At 50.8% G+C, this 23,721-nt stretch overlaps 1 protein-coding gene and 1 pseudogene across 1 annotated transcript; both read right to left on the bottom strand.

Moving 5' to 3' along the window:
• Positions 1-523: 523 nt before the first annotated feature.
• Positions 524-4,737, bottom strand: LOC148100075 (uncharacterized; annotated as a pseudogene).
• Positions 4,738-22,451: 17,714 nt separating this feature from the next.
• Positions 22,452-23,366, bottom strand: LOC102799903 (cell division control protein 2 homolog 3-like). Its single transcript, XM_006800547.2, has one exon. It carries the CDS (start codon positions 23,364-23,366, stop codon positions 22,452-22,454), a length of 915 nt encoding a protein of 304 aa, XP_006800610.2.
• Between the last annotated feature and the right edge of the window lie 355 nt (positions 23,367-23,721).

Here is a 23,721-nt window from a genome sequence, read left to right as displayed (position 1 = left end):
AAAGCTCTAGCGTGGTCAACGGAGCGTTTGAAGCGCACACTCTATCGCCCCCGGAGTCAACTTGTCCGCTATAGACCGTTTCCTCTCCCATTCGGCGAGACACAAAGTAAGGTCCAACCATCTCGGGTCCCACGAACTCGTAGGGTGTTTCACGTCACCTCGTTTGGCGAGATGCGGCCAATGTTGCATCAGTTTGCTGTACAGAGACACGCCGACATGGCATAGGAAATCCGTGGGGCACGGACAGTTGCTGAACCTTGACGTTATACCCCTAGGTAGAGCCACGTTTCTGAATTCAGTCTCTAGCGTTTCGGGTAGCCGCTTGAAGGAGTACGCCACAATTCCCCTTCGCTTAATACGAGGCGTTGTCACCACGACGACACGGTTAATGCCTCTGGCGATTGCTAGGGCTTGCTCGCGACCTCCCGGCGTAACAACTGCGACACTTCTGCACGGGGTGCGGGCCATTGGTGTTATGTGATGGGATACCGCCACGGCGCACAGGGCTAGATTCAGCACATTGTCAGCCGCGGCATCCGAGTGCGCGATCCCACTCTCCTACGCAAACACCGGCGTTAGCCTGCATCCGTACATCAGAACGGTGTACAAGTCGCGCGTCAGAGATCTGTAGTTGTACGGCTTGTAGAACTTGAGAACGATCGCAGTAAATGTAGACTCGGTCCAATTCATCGCCTTTCGCCGTTTCGGCGCCTTGCGATGCGTTGTCACAGTAGAGGGTCTCAACAGCGACATGCAGTCCGGCTTCCCTCTGTTGCCGTGAGAGCTGTACGCTTTTGCGATCCGCGTGCAACACTAGGTTACCAAAGCTGTTCACTGTCTCAGTCGCCACGGCGTTAGCGAGCATCGCTTTCACGTCCGATCTCTCGGCGCACTAGGACGTACAAGATACGATGTAACTGCTTCAGCTGGACTTCAAAACATCCACCCCCGCGGGGAGGGTGTGCGTCCACGGCTTGGTGTCACGCTCGGCTTCTGGTGTAAACACGGTCACGTTACGGGACCTAATCTCACCTAATCTCCAGTTCTTCGTGTACGTTCCCGGATAGCATCACACGAGCCAAGGCGTAAACAAATTCTGCCGCCGAACAAACCTGCGCGTCGGAAAACAACAGAAGGCTAGACTCGACGGCCGTGTTGCTGGTGCCCAAAGGACGCGCGTACCATTCGTTCGAGTGTACTATTGTTACGAGGTGCGCCGCTGGAACCGCGGATCTGTCGCCGAATGCATCCAGCGCGTGGTTCGATACTTTACAGAGACCCGTAGACCACAGCTTTTCGGCAGGACAGGCCATCACACGCGAACACAAGATGTCGAAGCCTCGCCACACGAGCGGGTCTTTGAGCCGAGCCATCTCGGAATGCAACTCGAAGCGACCCAGCGTGCTGTCCCCGGATTGCAACGCCGCCGCCACTCCAAAACGCTCAGGCGGCGCTCCGCACAGCCATCTGATAGCAGCGACACCCGGGGGTCCTTAGGCCCTACGCTGACTAGGCTCTCGGATACAGGATACTCTGTTTCCCAGTCGCGTTCAACACCGCCGTGACCGCAGCGCTTGACAAAAGTCCATTGCGCGCATACGAGCGAAGACCACGCTCTTCGCTCCACACTAGATACGTCCAACGGGTCCCTGTAACCATTCCGCATGAACATCTCGTCGAGGACGGCGTGTTTAGGCCTACGTCTTATGGGGTCTCGTATGACAGTAGGATCTGGCCAGTCGGGTGTCTCGTTTCTCAGTACGTCCGTCCTGTACTGCGAGCTACTGTCCACTATCACCGCAACCGATTCCAAGTGTTGCACCAAAGGACCCTCGCCTCTGAGGTAGAACAACGGCGACTCCGAGGCGAACGCTATGGTGTGGCCGTCCACAACAGTTATACCCGGGAACCGCTTGACATCTGAGGACGTCGTCGTCAGTCGCAGAAAACGCCACGCGCCCAAGCTAGTGGTGACTTTCCCTGGGAAAGCGTCGACCCGTTCAAATTCAAACACCGGTCCTAGGGTCCTGGAATACGCTGCCCGAAGCAGCTCTTCTTCGTCCCCGCGAGGCAAGGGGACGAAGAAGAGGCTGCAGCCGTTGTAGAATTCCGAGCACAGCAAAGGCGTCGGGTTGCAACATCTCGCGAGTAGCGTGGCCAATCTGTGATCTTGGGCGCATAGGAAAGCGCCCACCGTGTTGGCTCGCAACATGCGAGAGTTTGTCTCATCCGTGCCCCTAGTCCATACCGACGCCCCCCTGTGTCTACTCAGGATTATCAGTCTATACGAGGGAAAGCAGTTGACCCTGCAACTCTGAGCCAAATGACTAAGAAGCGCATACACTGGATGGAGCCGGCCTCTACCGTGCACCACGAATTCGTAATCGAGCACGATGTCCCCTACTTTCATATCGGGCACGCAGGGATGCACCGATCTGTAGAAACACGTCAAACACGCACTCACGTCGAAGTTCCTTTTGGCGCCCACCGTTTCGGTCACCCTGACGTAGTGTCCGAGTAACACGGCCTCGTCCAAACAGGCCTCGTACGCGCAACCACACTCGCCCACGGATCTGTCGGCTCGGGCCACCGCGTGCCGTCCCGGTTGGGACTTACGGGAAAGGTGGCGTTTGTATTCGGCTAGAGGAGACAATAACAGCTCCTCTTCCTCGATCCTGTCGCCGTCCGAGTCCACGGCGACGTCGATCAAAGGGAAGAACACGCCGTCTCCTATGACAGCTTTCTCCTCGCGCATCCCCGGGGGTTTTTGTCTCTTTGCCGCCACGATCCATGACAGCGTCTCTCGTTGACACGCCGACGGACCGTTGCATTCTTCTGTCACTACGTCGAATAGACATTGTTCGTATTTCGCGTGCGCAGACTTGAATAGGCGTACGAGCCTTTGTTCCTCCTAGCCTCTGGCGGTGTCGCTGCATATAGCTTGTTCTATCCTGGACATCGTCACCTCCGGGTCATCCAATGCGGTCCATTGCGCTCGCTCGTAAGGGGATGATGGGGAATAATTTAGTTGGAAGAAGAAACCCGTTTGCTCCATCAACGGAGCCGGTAGGCCGTCGGTGCGACTTGCGTTGAGTTCAATCACACACTGGTCGTCGCTTAACACTGTGTCTTCACCCAGCCATTTGGGTCTTGGAACGACCCCCTTTGTCCGAGGTATGTGCAGCACAGCTCTCCCGCTGCCATGCTTCTTGTGAAAAAACCCACACGCTCTCAATATCTTTACGTTCAAAACACCCAATGTACGCACACCAACAGTCACACGTGCAAAGCACTTGCTGTCATCCACACCGTGACCAAATAACACACAGTGTCCCGTCGGAATCATGTGCGATCCAAATCTCAGCTTTGTTGTTGTCGAAGGGAGAACGCGATCGGACGCTCTGTCCTCATCGCGATCCGTTGCCCCCTGAGCGTGTTCGGCCGTTATGGCAGCAGCAGCAGTAGCAGCAGCAGCAGCAGCAGCAGCAGCAGCAGCAGCAGCAGCAGTAGTAGTAGTAGTAGTAGTAGTAGCAGCAGCAGCGTCTCCGTTTTCTTTGCCTTTAAAGTACAGTGCTTCTTGTGCGTCGAGTAAACCTTGCTCTATGTCAGGTGCCATTGGTCTTTCGGTACCCGGCACATGCAGTCTCACGGTCGAAACCAAAGGCCTGGGGTTAGCGGATAGCATCTTGCGTAGTTTCATCAAGCTCCCGTGCGATTCCACCCTTAGTTCAAACGTACTGTCGGTAGGCAGGACAAACGAGTTGGATAACGACAGATAAGTCGCCATGATAACTTTAGCTTCATCTAACTCTACATTCCAGGCAAAGAGAAGACCGGTCGGAGTGTTTGACAACTCTGTGTTGTCGTTCAGAGTCAGGCTTCTGAACGCAAGAATGGAATACATGATAGCAATGCAACTGGGAATCTCCAATCGTTTCTGGGTTATAATTGACATAGAGCCGGGCAACAGGCACACCGCGTGGTCAAACGCATAACCGCAAAACCCACGGCGTGTTGTTGGTGCTACACGATTGGAAGGTGTAGCTGGGAACACGCGCAACGTTGCCACTTTAGCCGATGCGCCGTTTGTACACGTGGGAGCGTCACCGCTCATCTGTGCGGTGGATATAGCAAGCGGAGGCACGCCCGTGACTCCTCTGCGTATCACAAACGAAGAGTAATTGCACGAAAACCCTTCCGTTACACAACCCTCGGGTACGACGGAATGAGGGCAGTCTGCGGTCCGGTTTGTTTCCAAACAAGATCGACGTGCCCTATGTTTGGCTTAACTAGGGTCTTGTCGGCAGCCCGCAACAGTTGTATGCTTCTCAGGTCCAAATCTCGTACTCCTTCTGGTATGTTGCACCGCAGCATGAAAGCGCACCCGAGCTCTGGATCGCCTAGGGCCAAAGCGCACAATGTCCGAATTGTATCGGTTCGACAAGAGCTGTCAAACACCAAACACACCGACGTGTTCCACGAAGCCACCATCATATACAGGCACACGCCGTCTGCGGTGTATACGAACTCAGAATCCATTTCCAATCCACGTATGTCTTTTTCCTTCACTGTGAAATACGCATCCCACGAGATACCGACAGACGGCTCGTGAAGGGACCGATGTGAGCCGTCACATAGGACCAGAGACAAAACCGCTCGATCGGCACGCTTCACAAACGCCGCATTGTCAAACAGGACTATGCTCTCCTCAAAACGAGCGCATTCTTCACGACACATAATTCTCTGGTTTCGTAAGGATCCGCAAAGTTGTGAAGTTGCACAATGCGCCCGCGGTCATCCGCCACGGTGCGGGTGCTGCGGGACGTTCTCGCTTCTTACAGCAGCAATCCGTCGCTAGAGAGCACGGAGCTAGACGAGCGTATGTGTTTGCTCACATAGTCATCGTATAACATTCTGCATCTAGTTAGAAACCTCACCATCCAGATGGGATCTAGCTTAGGGAACACGGTGTTATTTGGTCCAAACAAATGTGACAACTCTTCGTCGACAAGCTGTAGCTTGCCTCGCTTTATGTACACATATGTTATGTATTTATCATGCATACGATGCGGCCGTTAGTGGGGTCTGCCGTTGAACAATCACAGAGTTGTGTTTCTCAATTTTGATGACAGCGACAGTGACGTAACCATGACCATTTCGCCATCCGAACTGCATCATCAGCCGGACACAAGTGTGGATCGGGACGTTGAGATCTTGTGGCAGCCTGCTAAGTGGCCACCATCCGATTTACATAACACCTCTAGCTACCACAGAGAGCGCAAGTCAAACGACGAAGTACCGTGTCAGCGGTGTAAGGCCTACGATGCTCACTGCAAGTCGTCGGCCGAAAAGTACAAGAGGACGTTAGACAACTACACGAAAACCGTATCAGAACTGATGGCGGGTTTCAAGAAAGTGTTGGAGCGATACCCCGAGCTCAAAGTAGACTGCAGCGATGAGCGTCTGTACTACATGGTGCAAGCGGCCTTAGGTCGCAATAACCTAGTTTGAGAAATGGTACGCTTATCCGCGACGAGAGCAGCCTGCGCGCCAACGTCCTACGGCGAGTCTACGACGCGTGACATCGCCGCGGTGCACGATGCCCTGAACATCTGCTACAACGACGCAGATGCGCTCAGGTTGATATTAGACAGATACGCTGATCTGTATGTGCGATACATACAAGTTTGGCGCGAAATGTGCGCCAAGGTGTCCAAAGACATCACGGTGATGGAACTGTTGAATTACACTTAGGGAAGACCCGGTGTTGAACACGGAGAACCCTGGTGTGAAGCCAGAGCGTACATACGCCGCATAATCGACAGGTCGAAGCGCCTGGCGCCGCGCTCTGTGGCTGATTACTGCGCTGAGAAACTGAACGCTCTGAACCTCAAAGTGGCACGCGTTCCCCGGGACCAGGGTGTTCACAAAGAGGATCTCGAAGTACTGCTGGAACACATGCGACAGAGATTGGACCTGGATGCGAAACAATGCGCCTCGGATTCTCACATGTCTGACCTGTACTTGGACGTTCGGAGTGACCTCGCGGTACTAGACACGTTAGTTGGTGTGGGATCGCTCTCTGCCAAGACGCTGTTACACGAGAGGCATTTGCTTATGTGTCAGATACGCAAATTGGTGAAAACTCAGGGTTGTGTTCAGTTCCACTGACCGAAATGCCGCAGTGGAAACGCACCCTGTTAGTGAAAGTGCAAGTGGTATTGGAGGTCACGTTACCGTCATGTACTAATAACCTCCCTGTTGTATATGTGATTGTATAAGGCAATGATATCATGGACAGTCAGTGTGACTACTTGGTGACATGACAGCAGGCCCGTATTGGCACGTGGATCGCAAACACTACAATGATTACTTCTTAGGTCCACTGGGGAATCTTGTGTCATTGGGTGTGATGACGGAGGGCGACAGAGGTGCGATCGTCGAAGCGCTACAGCGCGGACTCGTGCCCTGCTTTGCAGGTCAAGGCGATAGCTCATGCGATCGCCTCTTGAGCTCGACTTTAGCGCTGAGCTTTGCCGCATGCGGGGTCACGGCGCTGTCTCGGTCTCGCCATGCCGTTGCCTCAACTCTTACGTGCGACTTGGTCTGCGTTACTTCGGGAGGACTGTTATACTTCACGGCTTGGTATCTCATGATGTATCTATCGGCTATATACGCTCCCCCGACGTTACGGAGCAAGTTGTTACAGTCGGGGTCCGACGCCGACAAGTGCCTGTGTCGCACGTTTGACATTTCCGATGCGGCCGACTCAGTGGTGGAGTACAGAAGTGGGGAAATCTCAAAGGCCACGCGCTTGGTGTTTCGGGACATGCTCGCCGAACACACCCGCCTAAGACTGGTGCAGCTTTACGTGCCCGAGATGCTGACACAGCTGCCTTACGTACGTCGCACGGCCCTGCTACCGGGAAACGTGAAGATGGCTATAGAAAGCAGAGACCATTGGTTCGCCGAACATCACGGTCGAGCCAGTCGACATGAGGCCGATGCTAATACGGGGCCTAAGTTCGAGTACCTGGGTAACATAGCGTACGGTCTTCACAGTAGCATTAAGCGATTCGCTATTTGTGTACAGTACGGACCACGGTGACACAGAAGAATCGCTCCGTGGCACACTGGAGGACGGTGTCACTACTTTCACGGATGTTGCAGGATCACTCGACGAGGGTCTCGTGTCGACACCAGACAAGCCGATCGACGAGACGACAAATTCAAATAAAACCACCGTTGAGGAGAATACACATCAACCCGATGCTGACGTCGAGGTGGACATGTTGACACTGGCTGTAGCTAACCTTAGTGTGTCCCAGGGCGTCGTACCAAGCCAACACTGTGTATGCAAGGGACTTGTGGTCGACAGCGTCGAGAATCTGGGGTTTGACGAGGAGGACGCGTTCTTGGCGAAGCTGGCCCATGTGAACAAAGAGCTGTACACAGTAAATGACGATCCCGTGATAAACAATCCCTGTATGACAAACATAGGTCAGACATCATACAGTGTGATACAAGCGTTATGGGTGCTCACGACTAAACGGTCTCATGGTGCTAGCGAGCCCAGGACACCAGAAACGCTCGCAGTTATGGTACATTTGATAGTGAAAAGACTCCCAAGTCAACCCAGTACGCTTTCGGTGTGCAACAATATTGTGCAACTGCGTGAAATCTGCGACAAAGAGCGTGAGTTTGTCCCGATAACGGCTATAGTCGGAGGTATGTTTGGGCTGAACATCCAAGTGATCGCGCACGGAAGCGATTACAACGTGTTCAATCCACACTATGTAAACCAGCCCCACGGTGCGTTGTATTTGACCCAGCGCGGTTGGTGTGTCATCAGCGACCAACCTACACCACGGGGATCGATACCCGTGGGTGACACCTTGAAGGAATGTCTTCGCTTGAATGACATTGCAGTGAAACCGGTGAAAGGCGACGGGTACTGCGGATTTCACGCCGCTTCGGTGTTATTGGACCTGGAGCAAGAATGTTTAGTCAAGGCACGAGATATATTGGTACAAAAAATGGCGGCTCATATCTTTGCGGACAGAGCGAACCAAGAATTTACAGTGTACCTTAACGACAATAAAGTCGACTGTGAAAACGCTTTGTGAGATGGCTTTCGGTGGAAGAAGTACATTTCATCTTATTAGCCCACGGGAAAACCTCTCTGTGTATAACAAAGAACTCATACCCTCTGTACAGCGATGAACATGTTTATTTCTACATTAACAATAATCATTTCCAGCCTATTATTAGGGCAACAATGCCCTGAGCGGTCCTTGAATGTACAATACAAAAAAAAAACAAGCACTCGTAGACATACAGCAAATGTAATCTCATGTGTGTATAATAAAGAACCCTTGCCCTCTGTACAGAGATGAACATGTTTAGTTTCACATTGACAATAATAAAATTCACTTGTGGATATATAGTAAATGAAACCCAGTGCAGCAGGGACTAGTTGTGTCACTCATTAAAGCATTAAAGCAAACACACAGGCGCGCACACACATAAATTGGCATTAATATATACATGTACCGGTCAAAGTGAACAGGGAGACAAATCAGCCGTCGTAATAAACACTGTTACATGTGTTCATATAGTCAACACCGCGGTTCAATGCATACGCGTAGCTCTGATTGCTCTCAGTGTCAGGGACGGGCGATGCGGGTCGGGGAGGTTGCTCTGTTTCGAGGGAAGGTGGTGTTTGTGGTAGCGACACGGTATCTGCTCTCTGGCGGGATGCTCATGCTTGTGACACGGCTGGGGTTTGTATAGAACTTGACCCACGGGGGGCTGTTCTTTTGGATGGTCTTGGCGCAGGAAGCTGTCTTCGAGCAGGAGCGGTTTCGTTGGGCTCACGTGCAGGAATCCTCGTTGTGGTCGAAGAATGACGCCGTGTGGTCGAAGAAGGACGCCGTTTATTTTTCGATGGACGTTGTGGGATCAACGTAGGCGGTGGCAGAACCACCCGGCACTGGCGCAATGGGACTGTCAAAGTCCTCTTTTGCGTTCTTGCGCGCGTGGACCTGCGAATTCAGTTTGGACGTGATGTGATCGAGCAGACATGCCAGCAAATCCACTTTGAAGCGCGCGCCATCTCTCCATATCCTACCAGGGTGTAGTCTCAACAAGAGAAACCCGAGTATACTCATTGTCAGGATTTGTGCTTTGATAAGACAAGTGGTGACGTGGTACGCCAGCGTACACTTTTGGCTGTCGGTTCATATTTGCCAATCCGTCCGGACCCCCTAAATTCCACTCGCCCACATGCTCCCCGACAAAGGCCGCGGTGACGCCTGTGTCCGTGAAGGACATCTTCATCAGATGCAATGCGAATGTTCTTGCCACAAACGGGTGTATCTGCAATCGCGTGTGCATGTCCAGTACAAACTCTAATAACTGTACGTCTTCAGAGAAAATCCTGTGGATCAAAAGCCCGGTGATGTTCTGTGCGGTCAGTACGTGCCCCAAGTACAAGGCTTGTGTGCTCTTGATCTCAAGAATGGTATCTATTCTCATGCCGATCGGGAATTCGTTGACGTGCAGACACACGTAGCGAAACCCCCGCTCGGGTGGCTTCGATAGATCTACAGCGTAGTAGACCCTATCGCCGGTCTTACAGTTTATTGTCACCGATGGCATATCCGATGGTGTGTAGGTGAATTCGTTTGGACGGGTAAACTTTCTCGTGAGTCTAGAACATGTGTATATGCCCATCATGTAGTTCGAGTCGATATCCTCGACAGCTGTTCTGCAAACACCGGACGCCTCCTGGTCGTTGGCATCACAACCGTGCTCGCAAGCGACTCTCTCTAAGCCTACGGTGGGGTTGGTTTGAGGCGTGTCGGGGATCTGTCTTCACATCAGCCTAGTGGCATAGCCTTTGTGTTTCTGGATCTCGAAGGCTGTCATGTACGTCATTGTAAAGTAGGGGGAGTGTGTCGTCCCGTAGCGTGCATCGTTTAGGTCGTTGTACATCACTCCGTTAGACCTCCATTTCGACACTTTACCTACAAACTTCAAATCGGCTTTGGTTGCAACACGCAGTACTTCTGGCTCGTCCGATGTGTTCGTTTGAGTACAGGACACTGTCAGGCCGTTCCATTGTTGACGTGTCGACTGTCGGCAGTGGACTTTGTCGGGCGCGCTGCTCTGTTAGCCTACCCGGCTGCCGTGCACTGTCGCCGCTCACAGGGCTGTCGAGTCGGATGTCATGCGCGGACCGGGTGGGCTGGTCGCCACAGCTTGGACCCGCTGGTGTGTCACCACAATCAGCCACCGCTTGCCTCTTGCGTTTGTCTGTGTTACTCAAAGCCAATATGTCACAGTCTTCACCATTACTGACATGTATTTTGTCGGCCGCTACGTTGGGAAACAAGCCAGAGATCGTGGTGTCGACATCGAAAGAGGTTACCTCGTAGGGTAACCTCGGAGAAGTCTGCCTCCGAGGGGTCTACCTCCTCAGCGTCTACCTCTATGTTCAGACTTGGAGCCACGATGTCGTAGGAATAATTTGTGGCGTTGTGCATCAGCGCGCAAGCGTCTATAGTATCGAGATCCTCGATGGTTGCCATCAAAGTATTGTTTCCTGACACGCACACCACGTCCGAGCCGTGTGCGTGCGATTCTACTCAGGGATCGGCTCTGTGCACAAGCTGCACTCCGGTGCTGACCCTAATGGAACTGCTGGCTAAGAACCCCAAGCCCCTGATGGCGTCTCTCGCAGAGAGAGCAATACCGGGCAGGGCCCTCATTCGACACACGTACAATAGAGACTTGTTACTGCAAATGTTAAACGATCAACGGTTGCCATTTTGTTCAAACGCACATAACTGCAAAGGCATGCTGGTCAGCGCAGCCGACGGCCAACGCCGGCCGCTGAGAGCGTTGTTATCACCTCAAGCGTACGCCGACATCGCGAGGTGTGACAACGACGCTGTGAAAACATACAGAGCAAGTCCTACGGCTTGTATATTGTGTTTGCTGTTCAACCAGTCGAGCTCTGTGTCACGCATGCTGAGCTCAGAATCACTGTACCTAGAGCCACCACCAGCTGGACCCGTGTACTATTTCAATATAAAGTTGTCACCTGACCTTGGAATACCACAAGTCGATATTGGAGAACATCACAACTACACAGTGTGCTTTAAAGGCACGGCGGGCTGCTTTAAACCAACATTCTATTACAACTGGAGAGACGTGTTGGCTGCATTACAGATAAATAAATACACATGACATATAATGTAATTGCAAGGAGGTATTTCTGTAGTCTATTGATTACTAGATAGTGGAAAAGGGGTGGGAATAAATAAGCTTATGCTTCTTCCTGCTCCTTTTTGAACATGAAAGTTATTTGTAGTTGTGGTTGCTCGTTTTCTTTTTGTTTTGCTTTGTTTATTTGTCTCTTTTAATTCTATGTTGTTGTACTTTTTTAACATGTTCAAAATAAAGATTCAATCAATCAATCAATCTCACCTTTGTATTGAAAATGCAATGAAGCTCTCAAAAAGAATCCTGACCTTCAACAGGATGAAGCTGTATCCTATTGGAGAACATCACAATTAAGCAGTCAGCTTTAAACCCAAATACTGGCTACATTCCAGATTGACAGTGTGGGAAACTTCACAATCTCACCTCTGTACTGAAAATGCAATGAAGCTCTCAAAAAGAATCCTTACCTTCAACAGGATGAAGCTGTATCCTATTTGTCAAGAGATTCATTCTAAAAGACACTTCTTCAGCTGAGAGTCAGAGAGTGGAGACACACACGCTGCAGTTTTTACTTGGAAGGACATGATGACAGAACGCTCACACCAGAGTAGGGCCCCTGTGATCTGCGCTCTGTTCATTCACTTGCCTTTATTTATATACAAAAGAAGGTGCATTCGTTTATTACATTGGAATGTGGATATGTCTATGTGTGTGGGTGTGTGCCAGGAGAGGCTTCTCTACCTGGCACGAAGTGAAACTGCTCCTTCCCTGCATGATAACGGGTCACAGTGAACTAAAAACAGTCTAAGTTATACAGAACCCATCATGCAGTATTCTATCATATGCAAACTTATATCACATAAAAGCTTATACTGACTACTAAGTACAATTTTATATTGACACTATTGGAGAACATCACAATTAAGCAGTCAGCTTTAAACCTAGAGTCTGGCTACATTACAGATTGACAGTGTGGGGAAACTTCACAATCTCACTTCTGTATTGAAAATGCAATGAAGCTCTCAAAAAGAATCCTGGCCTTCAACAGGATGAAGCTGTCTCCTATCTGTCCTCCGCTGTTGCAGTCCAGGTTGCTGAACTCTACACCAAAAGCCACCACTTCAACATCCACTGCTTGTCACATCTCTGTGAACCAGGGTTTTAATAGTTTTGCAATTTTCATTAGTTTTTATTTTTATTTAGTTTTGACTTCAGATTTTCAATTTTATATCAGTTTTAATTAGTTTTTACCAATTGTTTGCTAGTTTAGTTTAGTTTTTATTTTTTTTGAAAATCCTTAGTTTCAGTTTAGTTTTGATTAGTTTCAGTTATAGTTTTAGTTGTGTTTGCAATAATTAAGTGTAACAAAATCCCAGTTTCATCATATCAGTCATTCTGCTCATCCTTGGGTATGTTGCTATTCCAGCTACCATACTGCACCCTGGACAGGTCGCCTGTCTGTCGCAGGGCTAACACGCAGAGACAGACAACTCACATTCCCACCTATGGGTTCTTTAAATAAATAAATAAATAAAGGCAGATGAACAACCATTGATACCAGGCAACTATAAAATGTATATCTTGGCCCCAATGAGACTATTAACTCTCGCAGCACCGGGTGTTCGTAATTTTGGTTCAAGTGAATTGATAAATTTTTTGAAGGCAATTGACTCACACTGTTATGTAGATATCCCCGTCCTGTTGTCTCGGGATGCATCACGCTGCCTTGCCTGGGGTTAGCTTCTGTTTTCTGGGGATGAGGGTTGAGTGTGCTCCCTTACCTTCTCAAGGTAAGCTAGGTTAGCCTTCTTGTGTGAGCTTTTCAAGTGCACTTTAAGGTTTGTGGGATTTTTTTCCTTTTAGAAATGTCCCTCATAATTTGTCTCTTTCCACTACAAGACACTTGCTTTATCCAAAGGGGTGTACTCTGGGTCTGGCGTGATTGCATCCTCTGGGTACGACAACGTGTTGTACTTTACCCTAAATTCTAAAGACGTAATGTTTTTGTTGGATTTGGAGATAGACGTCTCAGAAGTGGAAAAGCACAGGGATGTCAACGTATCCTGGTAAGCTTGGACTGCGGGCAATAGACTGATTGTGGACATACATGCATTCTGGTACAATGTAAGCCTACAAGACCCGTCGGAGACCGACGACTACGACTACATCACCGAGGTCGACGCGCCGTCAAAACGCACGGATAGGAAGAAATGTTCCCTGGGCTTGGCTATGATAACGTCCACATTAGGTCCAGATTTGCACACTTTAGACCTAGTTGCCAAAGTGGAAGAGCAAATTAATCAAACAAAGACCAACTTGGTTGCAATTGCCAATGACATAGCAGAAGTCAGCAGGGAACTTCGCGATATCATCACGGCAACGGAAAACAGCTTGGTTGCAATTGCCAATGACACAGCAGAGGTCAGCAAGGGTCTTCGCGATATCATCGCGCGCTACAACGCTAGCCGCGACGACACAGAGACTGCTGCAGTGTCCCACGTCGATCTAATCGACAGACCGCCACCCGACGCCCCGGTGAAACACACGGCATGCACCATTGTGAGTTACAGTAGAAACGACTTAGAGTCTTCCGGCGTTACCGTGGCTGGCGAAGTATACAGTTTACGTTACGCTGCGTCGTTGAAGTCTGCAGAGCACGAACCCAGACTGTGTCCCGTGATCACCCTAACAAGTGCCTGCGCTATCATGAATGTCATTGCGTCAGACGAAACCCAGCTGCGGAAACTTGGCGGCAATCTCACTGCGTTCTATCTCCGTGATATGAATAGATGTGGGCATAAAGGACAGAACTACATTTGCACCACAGGCAACGTGCGTGGGACAAAGGGACTGCTTATCGACGTAAAATACAGAAGTCCCATGTTGAACTCCGACGATCCGGCGTTGATGGAGTTACCCATCGGACCCCTGGCGCGTTGTGCCGAGAGGGTTTACCATCTAACTGAATGTGAAACGCCCCAGGCGCCGGCGCAATTCACCGGACCGCCACAGAACATCAGGCGTGGCAAGATGCAAAAGTTCTAATGGCCGTTTCATTCATATAATGGTCGTTTATGTGTATCGTGAGAGGCTTGATCTAATGTTGTGTGTCCGCGGTGTTCTGTGCCACTCCATCTGAATGCTGTAGTACATCTTGATATTGTGTTTTTCACATGTGAACTAAATAAAAAGAAACCTGTACTCATTGAGCGTGGTCTTCTTCTTTATTGTGAAGCAGCGACAACAAGCGAATGCTGGTTGATCGACGGCATTTTTATTCATACATGACAACACAAAGCGTGTGTTATAATATCAGGATCGCAGTAACACGAACAGCCATCGATGGCCCCCCTGGTTATGTCTACAATGTCGCAGGTGAGATTCTGGTGGTTGGTTCGAATCTTCCCACCGTAGCCGCTCCGGGCGACACTGTGGTGTTGCCGTGTCACCTGGAGCCCACATTCGATGTCCGGGATTTGACGGTGGAGTGGTCCAGACTCAACCTCGAACCTGACCCGTCCGTACTGGAGTACGTTCACATATACAGACACAAGAAGGAGTATACCGACATGACGAGCGCGTCGTACCTCAGGAGGACACAGTTGTTCACGGACTCCATGAAACACGGGAACATTTCCCTCAAGATTACAAATGTGTCCGAGAGAGACGCAGGCAGATACCGCTGTTTTATACCAAAGCTACAGAGTCGGGTGAAATTTGCGATCGTCGAACTTGTAGTCGGTGAGAGCAAATGCAAATTTCTTTGTTGTTGTTGAAGGTGTTGTGTGGTGCCAAACTCACTCACACAGGCTACAGTGTGATGACGAGCGTTGACTCTTTGTGTTGGCGTTTAGATTCTACATTTGTCAGAACAGAGACACCGCTGCAAACTCTAACGACTACTACTCCAACAAACGGTGAGAACAACACTCCAACCTTTCTGTGTACAATTCACGCTTGGTCCCATTGTGTGTATGTATTTGCAGTGACATTGTTGCTTTTTCTACATCAGCAGATTGAGCCAGGATCCACGAGATCGTAGCTGTCGTCGGCCTACTACTTTTGTCTGTTGTCGACTTTGTTGTATATTGTTGTCCTCCCATTTGCTCATGTTACACATTTTCCTCGTACTGCATGAGTATGCGGTTACGACGACAGCATCGGCCCTGTCACTTACTGTGTTACTTATTTTGTTTTATGATCTGTGCTGAGAGCATATTTTCTAATGTCAATGATGTACTTTGTGATCAATGTATGCGTGTACCTTTGTGTTTCCTGAATTGAATAAACTGTATATTTTGTAGTAATATCACAGTGTGTCTCTCTTACTTATTATTGCTATCAGACATGTAGTCAATAACAACAAACACGAGTAGTTCCACAGTGGATTCTTTATTTGTTGTACATAACAAAAACCCAACACATTATTACTGTTAAGTGACAAAACATTTGTGTTTGGTTTGTGTAGCAAACACTAGAGCGCTGAGTTTAGAGGTAGAGTGCACTCTGTTATGTTTGGGGCACGGGTACGTCGTCGACTTCTCCGTGGCTTGCACGCAGAACAACCCCGTTCCAGTTTCCCTAACAGTCACAGGCACCCCCCACAAATCCATATGTCGTTTAGCCTCATTCTCCACCCGTTCGCCGTCGGGGCTGTCTTCGGCGTCGAATTCGATTGCAGGCAACCCCTGGCGTTCTTTCAGTAAGTCCACGAATTGGTCACCCAGAAACGTGACATTGTCGGTGATGGGATTGGAGGAAAGTCCCACAGAAAGAGAAAGATGACCTGATCGTTGAACGTTTCTACGTATTCGAATCCGGTGCCCTGTTTGTAACAGTTGGGCAATCGCACTGATTTTCTGAAGGAATACGGAGCCTTGTCGATGGCCGAATGCCTTGTCATTTTGCGAGGCGCGTCTGCGCTCAGTCGCAAACAGCGAACGTCGTTCTTTGAAGCGCTCTGCAATATCGCCTTGCTCAGATCGCACAGGCTGCAGGCCCATGTCTCCTCTGGGTACGAAAGTAACACGTAGCGCAGAGAGACCTTCTCCATTTCTTGCAATAACGGCCTGTACGCCTCTATGCCACGGACACTGCACAGTTCCACGGGCAGATACCATAGCATCCTAAGGCTCAACTTAGATTGCACGGACGACGATCTGATGTACACGGCCACTTTACCGATTGCTCTCGTGAGCTCCTTCAGGCTTACACCATCAGGGCTATTGGGCTGTTGGGCCCTTTGTGCCGTTGGCGTTGCGTTCACCATGGACAGTAATGACTCGGCTACCACCAACAACAAACTACTCGCCATCGCTCGGCTAACCTTGTGTCTCGTCGCGCAGTTGGCCTTCACCGTGTACCGCGCGTGACACGACGCGCAACACTTCATGTCTACATCTAGATTCAACTGAGTCACTGGTCTTCCGGGCAGAAAGACCTCATTGTAACAAGGCCGAGTTGTCAGCTCGCTGAGGTGTCCTCTGGATGTTACAACGTAAGAATGCGTAGTCTTCCCGGTAGCAGGGTCGACATTGTCCTCCATAAGCAGCACTGGGTTCACAGAGCCCCATTCTCTACGCGGCGGCAGCGATCCAATCTGGGCCTGTGGTTCTCGTGTCACGCAGTAGTGAATCAGATCGTTGAACGTGACACCTTGTCCCACGTGCACGGCGAACCTGTAAGGGAACGCCATGCACGTGGGACCACCACCTTTGTGTTCCACCTGCCACTCCGAAGGCGCGGTGTGAGAGGGCGCGTGTGTCGTTAGACACGGTGGACCGGGAGTTGTGGGGCGTTGGTGTACCCCATCGGTCGGTTTGACTTCCCCACTGAATCTCTGTTCACAAAGGTGCAGTCGGATGTAAGCGACTCGGACTTGGGATCGGACTTTAGCTCCGGTGCAACCTGAGTCGATTCAGCTGGTTCGTCTTCGCCACAGGTCTAGCGAGTTGTCTTTCACGTAAGGGTAATTCCAACGTTTGAAGGCTAGGTGGTCCAAGCCCGTAACCGAAAGTCCGTGTAAGGACTCGTGTTCACCAACACTCTTGTCAAACAGCCCTCCGTGATCGATTACATCTTGCAGCGAAGGGGGGGCTGTGGTGTCCTTCTCCACATAGTACATGCTCATCATCCGGTTGAAAAGTGGGTAATGGTGCATTATATCGTACTTCCTGGTCAGCATTTCTCGTGTCGCGCAAACAAACAGCGAATGCATGCGTTTGACCAGGTCAAGTTCCTCGGTGTCAGCGCGTTTAACGTAATGCTCCAAGAACGCAGCACATTTTATTCCCTTCGACATACACATTTGCACCAGCTCGCTGTCAGCGGCAGCAAGCGAGACATCGGCGAGAGGTTCTTGGAGCTCTATGTCATGGCCTGCCACACACTGATGATTCTTCAACCCGGGCACCGCCATGTCTCGCACGATACGTATTTGACAGAACGTGGTACGTTCCATGTCCGACCTCACCGCGTGGACACGGGCAATGTCGTCTTTGCGTAAGGCTAAGGCCGAACTAGATGAATTCCACAGGTGCCACACATTGGCCTCCGCTCCTCTTGTCAAGAAGAAGTGTTCCTGTAGACTAGGTGTCGTCTCATCCGTAACAGCGGGCTCGGCGTTCGAGTCCATCGGTGCGCTGGAAGGTTATGTTCGTGTAGCAACTGTAGCAACACAGCACTTACCGTGTGTACGCCACTTACCCGGTTTTTATATATATGCACGCGTGGGTGTGTGAAGAAGAAGAAGAAGAAGAAGAAGAAGAAGGAAAGCTTGAGGAAACAGAAATGAGGTCAAGTTGACAAGGCATCGAAACCAACACAGCGATACTTACGTCGTTACTAGAAGCTAGGAAGTGGATAAAAGCCGAGCCCTTGTATCCATCGCGAAATCTGTAGATCCTATTCTCAGGACTGCCGTACACGCCGACTGGTTTCTCTTCCTCCTTGAACGACGGCAACCTCTGCAGTTCTTCCATGGCAGATTCTACACCCAATCTCAACGTGGTGCACATGTGGTTATTTTGAGCCTGGACCATGACGTTGATGTCCAAGTGCAACAACACAGACACTAGGAGCAGTCTCATCATCAGACTCTTGCCGCACTGCCTCGGTGCTAGGCAAAGCGTGTACGGATTTGCATAACGCTCAAAGTCCTTCTCTATGTGATACCAGTGACTTTGCGTGGGTTTCGCGTGGTCGTACGCCTCGGATCCCAGGGGAGCTAGTCCGAGTTTGGACAGTAATGCGTGTTTGTACTTGTAGAGATTGTCGCCCAGTTGTGTGAGCGTAACACCTAACACCACACCTCGCAGGAGTTCAATTTGAAAGGGTTCCAGTCTCATGTCTTTGACTCGGAAATATTCAAACACCCGGTCAATCATGCTGCCGAATCTGCACATGACAGAATGCGAGTCCTGCTTACTAAGGGCGTTGGTCGTTTGCAAAGTCCGCATTCTCGCCCGAGCTCCTTCTAAGCCGAGCCGCTGTATCAAAAGGGCTTGCGCTGTGCGATTCGTGAGCAACTGCGTGTACTCGGCGATCGTTTCGGTGTGTTCCCTCTCCTTCTCGCTGTCTCTCGTCATCTTGGACAGTCTGATTCGGATACAGTCCACCGACACCCCGATCGGAGCCACTTGAGATGTAACGATGGGATCCTTGGTGAACTCTGTCAACAGCCACTGGGTATCCTCCGCGCACGGGGACAGCGTACCGCAGTGCAACATCGCCACAGCCGGAGAGTGTCCAGCGGACGGAAGCTACAATTATTTCGTCCACGACGACGGCGCGGAACTCTGTCCCGCTCGACTTCTCGCAAATAGTCCTGCGTTGTGTCACACGGAAAAAGAACTGAGGTGTCCCACCAAGGCCTCTCTGATGCAGTTTGTCCTTCCGAATAAAATATACTTCAGATACTGCTGGTTATTTTCGGGTACACCTACAGACAACGGCTACATTTTCACCAACGGAGGGGATGCATTAACCGATAGAGATTTGGTCGAACATAACAGAATTATGATGACGAGCGAGCTGCCCAACGACGTGGATCTCGAACGCCGGTGCGATTGGCGACCCAAGGCGCTCAGGGCCTTTTGGTTAACCAGCGAAGGCCATTTGGTGTACGTGACAAGTAGTTCAGAGGACATGAAATTCCGGTCGATCAGAGCTAGAAACCGCAGTGTGGCACTATCGCTGTGGACCAGCAATCCGGAGCTGTGTGGTCAAACGATGAGGGAGTCCGTGTCGGCCTATTCTAACCTCATCCGCATATGCGAACACGCTAGCGTGTCTAGCAACGGGAGGTTCTATAATCTGTATGCCAACTACCCGCTGCCCGTGCAGGGTGAACCGGACGAACTCGCTGGCTGCGAGCTACACGCGTGTGAGGAAAGGGACGTGTGCGGCATTGAGATTCACGACGGGGAGGTGTTTGGTGACGTTTGGTGTTGCCACCACCGCCTCCTGTCAACAGAAACACTAAACCCGTCGTGAACCGGGTTGCGCGCGAGACACACGGGGATCGTCCTGTTGTTCGCAGAGAGTTAAAGCCCCCGACAGGTACTCGTGAACTAGAGGAAGGCTATCCTCATCCGCCACCGAGACGGTCTCCCGGAGAAGGTACGTGAACATGAGACCCAATGCACCCTTGTAGCGAAGAACCGCATCGCGACAGGACAGTGCTTCGACCAAATCGTTGGCAGGTTTTACATCTGTGAGATGCACCACCTTTGCGGCAAATAGCTTGTGTGCTATGTAGTAATCCGTTACGCCGGAACAGCTGTCCACTGACAGTATCTCAGGTATGGTGGGAAATCTGATCCCCTTGGCCTCGGTGATCAAGCTAGACAAGCAGCTGGCTCCGTGTTCAAAACACACCGGGGTGGTTCTCAGCAAAGCTGCTACGCTACCACATATTCTCTTCCACCGATTAGAAGGATGCTTCTCATCGGGGTATTTGCGGCTGATCGCAATGCTGTCGCAAAGCAACACATGGTCACTGTGAGCGCATTGTGTAGGTGAAACCCAAACCGACCGGGTGTCATTCTTCTCTATAGTTGCGAGCTGGGTCTCGGAGCAAGTGCACCGTAAGTCATCCTCGTGTTCCATACATACAGCCAGCATATTCCTAGGTCGGCCGCTCTTGGCGTCTAGGTCGGCCGCTACTGACGTCTAGGTCGGCCGCTCTTGACGTCTAGGTCGGCCGCTCCTGGCGTCTAGGTCGGCCGCTACTGACGTCTAGGTCGGCCGCTCTTGACGTCTAGGTCAGCCGCTCCTGGCGTCTAGGTCGGCCGCTCCTGGCGTCTAGGTCGGCCGCTACTGACGTCTAGGTCGGCCGCTCTTGACGTCTAGGTCGGCCGCTACTGACGTCTAGGTCGGCCGCTCCTGACGTCTAGGTCGGCCGCTTCTGGCGTCTAGGTCGGCCGCTCCTGACGTCTAGGTCGGCCGCTCCTGGCGTCTAGGTCGGCCGCTCCTGACGTCTAGGTCGGCCGCTTCTGGCGTCTAGGTCGGCCGCTCCTGACGTCTAGGTCGGCCGCCCTTGGCGTCTAGGTCGGCCAGTCTTGCGGCCGTCTGTAAAAACATGGTACACAAAACACACACAAGCATCAGTGTACCGACCACATATGTACCACTTGATGTATAAAGTACGCAGCATACACACAATACATATACTATACACAATGTTCAGTGGAAACAAACAGAACAGTGTGTACCGAACAAAATGTCTCTGTCAGCATTCTAGGTCGGCGGTTGCTCATTCTCAGTCGGTCCGACTCACTACACCGAACCCTTTCACAAGCGTATAGAGCCCCAAGACTACCGGTGTGTTCGTTGATTGCAAGTGGGTTTGCTGGGAGACATGTGGCAGTCAAAAGCTTGCGTTCGCGTGCTAGTCAGCCTGCTAGCACTTTGGCTGGAGTGTTGCAGCCAAAGTGCGATTGGCTACGCTGGCCAAGAACAACTAGCTGTATTTGGGAGACTGTCTTATTCACTCCCATTACCTGGCTATTTGGAAAGTCCTACTTCTGTCTTTCGAAAAAACGGTCAGGTCGTCAGGCCAGCTAGCCACCATCTGTATGAAGTGACACACACTGGATTGGGGTACCAGGTCACCATTCGATTTCTTACTTGCAACGACGAAGGGCAATATGTGTTAGGCGGGGAGAGATTCACTGTCATCGCAAAGCCAATCGATCGAGGTCTATATTATTACACGTCAAAGGCGCGCTGTGGAACGGGAAGGACGCCGTGTAGCGTAACAGACAGCACAGCAGTTATCACTCTGCTAGATGGAGTCGGCGCAATTTACACGTTTCACGTTGAGACTCCCGACATCTGGCGTGTAATAGAGATATGGAACCACACTATGAGCCCAACACAAAGGCTGACCAGTGGCTGTTTTATAACCCCCAAACGGTACAACGTTTGTGGGGCACGGCAATGTAAACTACAAGTATTTCATGTACACACGGCGAAGTGCTGAAGCGGATCAGTCCTGTTCACAAGTCAGTCGGTCTCTCGACGCTAATCCGGACAACGCTGATCCAATCGATGATCCTGCCACTGGGAGCACGGCAGAGGAACCCGAGCACATGACACCGCAGACTACCACTTGCTGTACGTAGTACGCACATATGCCCCGCTGCGATATCACGATATCGCCGCGGTTGTTGGATTTGGTTTCAAGTAAAAAAAAACAATGCACTCTTTTCATCCTTAGTGTGCACAGACGACTACCGCATTGACATACCCAAATTCGACCCCCTGCAGCCCGTGGACACCACCAAGGTGCAGCTGTATGCCATATTAGCTAAACGTAAGCCAGCCGAATGCCACACGTCTGTATATGTGTGTAATATATAAACTACGTGTTAGTTACCATGGTATATGTTCACAGTTGACAGCATAGAAGCCACGATCAACAAAGTCAACGTGTGCTGTTCCAACGCCAGCCGCAACGGAGGACTCGACGCAAAAGTGTTGCTCCTGCCACTGTTTGCGTGTCTCTACATATGAACAACGATGCTGTTGGGGTCTGCTCGGTGTCAACATTTGGTTATTATATGGACTCTGGTTGTATGCATAACAATCTTGTCTTCCACGCAAATAAAAAAAAAACACACGACTGCACAATGACAAAGGGAGTGAGATGCTTTATTGGATGAATGCACAAACATATACACATACATATGACCGTCCCCACATCGCAACACAAATGCACACTAGCGGGATTTACAGGCTGTGCGCTGAATGCCAGCGTAACGTTTCACACGGTCAATATCAACATCGGTGATCACGGCGGCGATCCGTTTCCATCTACTGTTATCCAGTAACGTCCGCGCAGTGAGTCTGCGCTTCGGGTCGTACTGCAGCAATGCCAACGCGATTCTCTTCACCGCCGTACACCGCATCAGGGTGGGCATTACACGCATGGGATTCCAGATGCTCTCCTCGTCGTGGTCGTCGCGGCCGAGAGTTTCCTTGATGATTTTATACGTTGGAAAGTTTTTACTGTGAAAGGTCATCGTCGACTCCATGGCATCTACTATCAGCACGCCCAGGCTCCACATGTCGATAGCGCAGGTGTACTGCGCGATACTCTCCTTCTTTGTGTCAAATAATTCCGGGGCTCTGTAGGACTCCGTTACCAACCCAGAACTCATGGACTTCGCAGCATACCTAGAAAGGCCCATATCTGCCACCTTCACGGTTAGCGTGTCCGCTGTGAGCAACACATTAGCGGGTGTCAGATCTCTGTGTATCATGTTAAGCCCGTGCATGTAAGACAGAGCGTCGGCAATCTTCAGAGAGAAACGGCTGATAAACGTAATCGACAACAGGCCCGAGTGATAGCGTCCCTGGTAGATCACCTCAAACAGCGTTAAAGGGAGGTAGGGCATGAGCGTTGATATCTTGCCGTCGTGAAGAAAACAGTCCAGCGTCTCCACTATATTAGGATGGCCTCTCAAAGCCGATAGACAAGACAGTTTCCGGACGGTGGAGTCCATCATACTGCCATCTTTGTAATTGCGGAGGCACTTCAACGCATAGCGTTGATCGGTAACGCGACATTTAACGTGGTACACAACACCATATGCCCCTTTGCCTACCTGTGCAACAATCTCGTACTTGTCCATGGTGTTCACGCGAGACGCATGTAATGTCAATCCGCTACAGTGAAAAATGAGCGATGGTGGTGGTACAACTGCAGAAGCACTTCGCAGGTGTTGATGTTGAACAGAGTCTTGGTGGTTTCGCACGTGTCGATGTCGGTCGAGGTAATGGGCTGTGATTCGGTGGCACGCTTACGGCGTGTCAACCAGTTAATTTCTCTGCGAAACACACTGTTCCATCGACGACTGTTGGAATTGGAACTGTGGCAGACCGCTGATCGTTTAGCTCTTCTTGTAGCCGTTGCGCGGCGAGCTAGAGTACTCGCCGATACAGGTTCCGGTTTCTGAGTCTCAGAAATCACAGCGGGCAACTGCGACT

Source organism: Neolamprologus brichardi, chromosome 13 (assembly GCF_056152115.1).
Source record: "Neolamprologus brichardi isolate AB-2024 chromosome 13, ASM5615211v1, whole genome shotgun sequence".
Classification (NCBI taxonomy): Eukaryota; Metazoa; Chordata; class Actinopteri; order Cichliformes; family Cichlidae; genus Neolamprologus; species Neolamprologus brichardi.
Note: the sequence above shows the minus strand (reverse complement) of the source record. Positions and strands in the feature narration are given on the sequence as shown.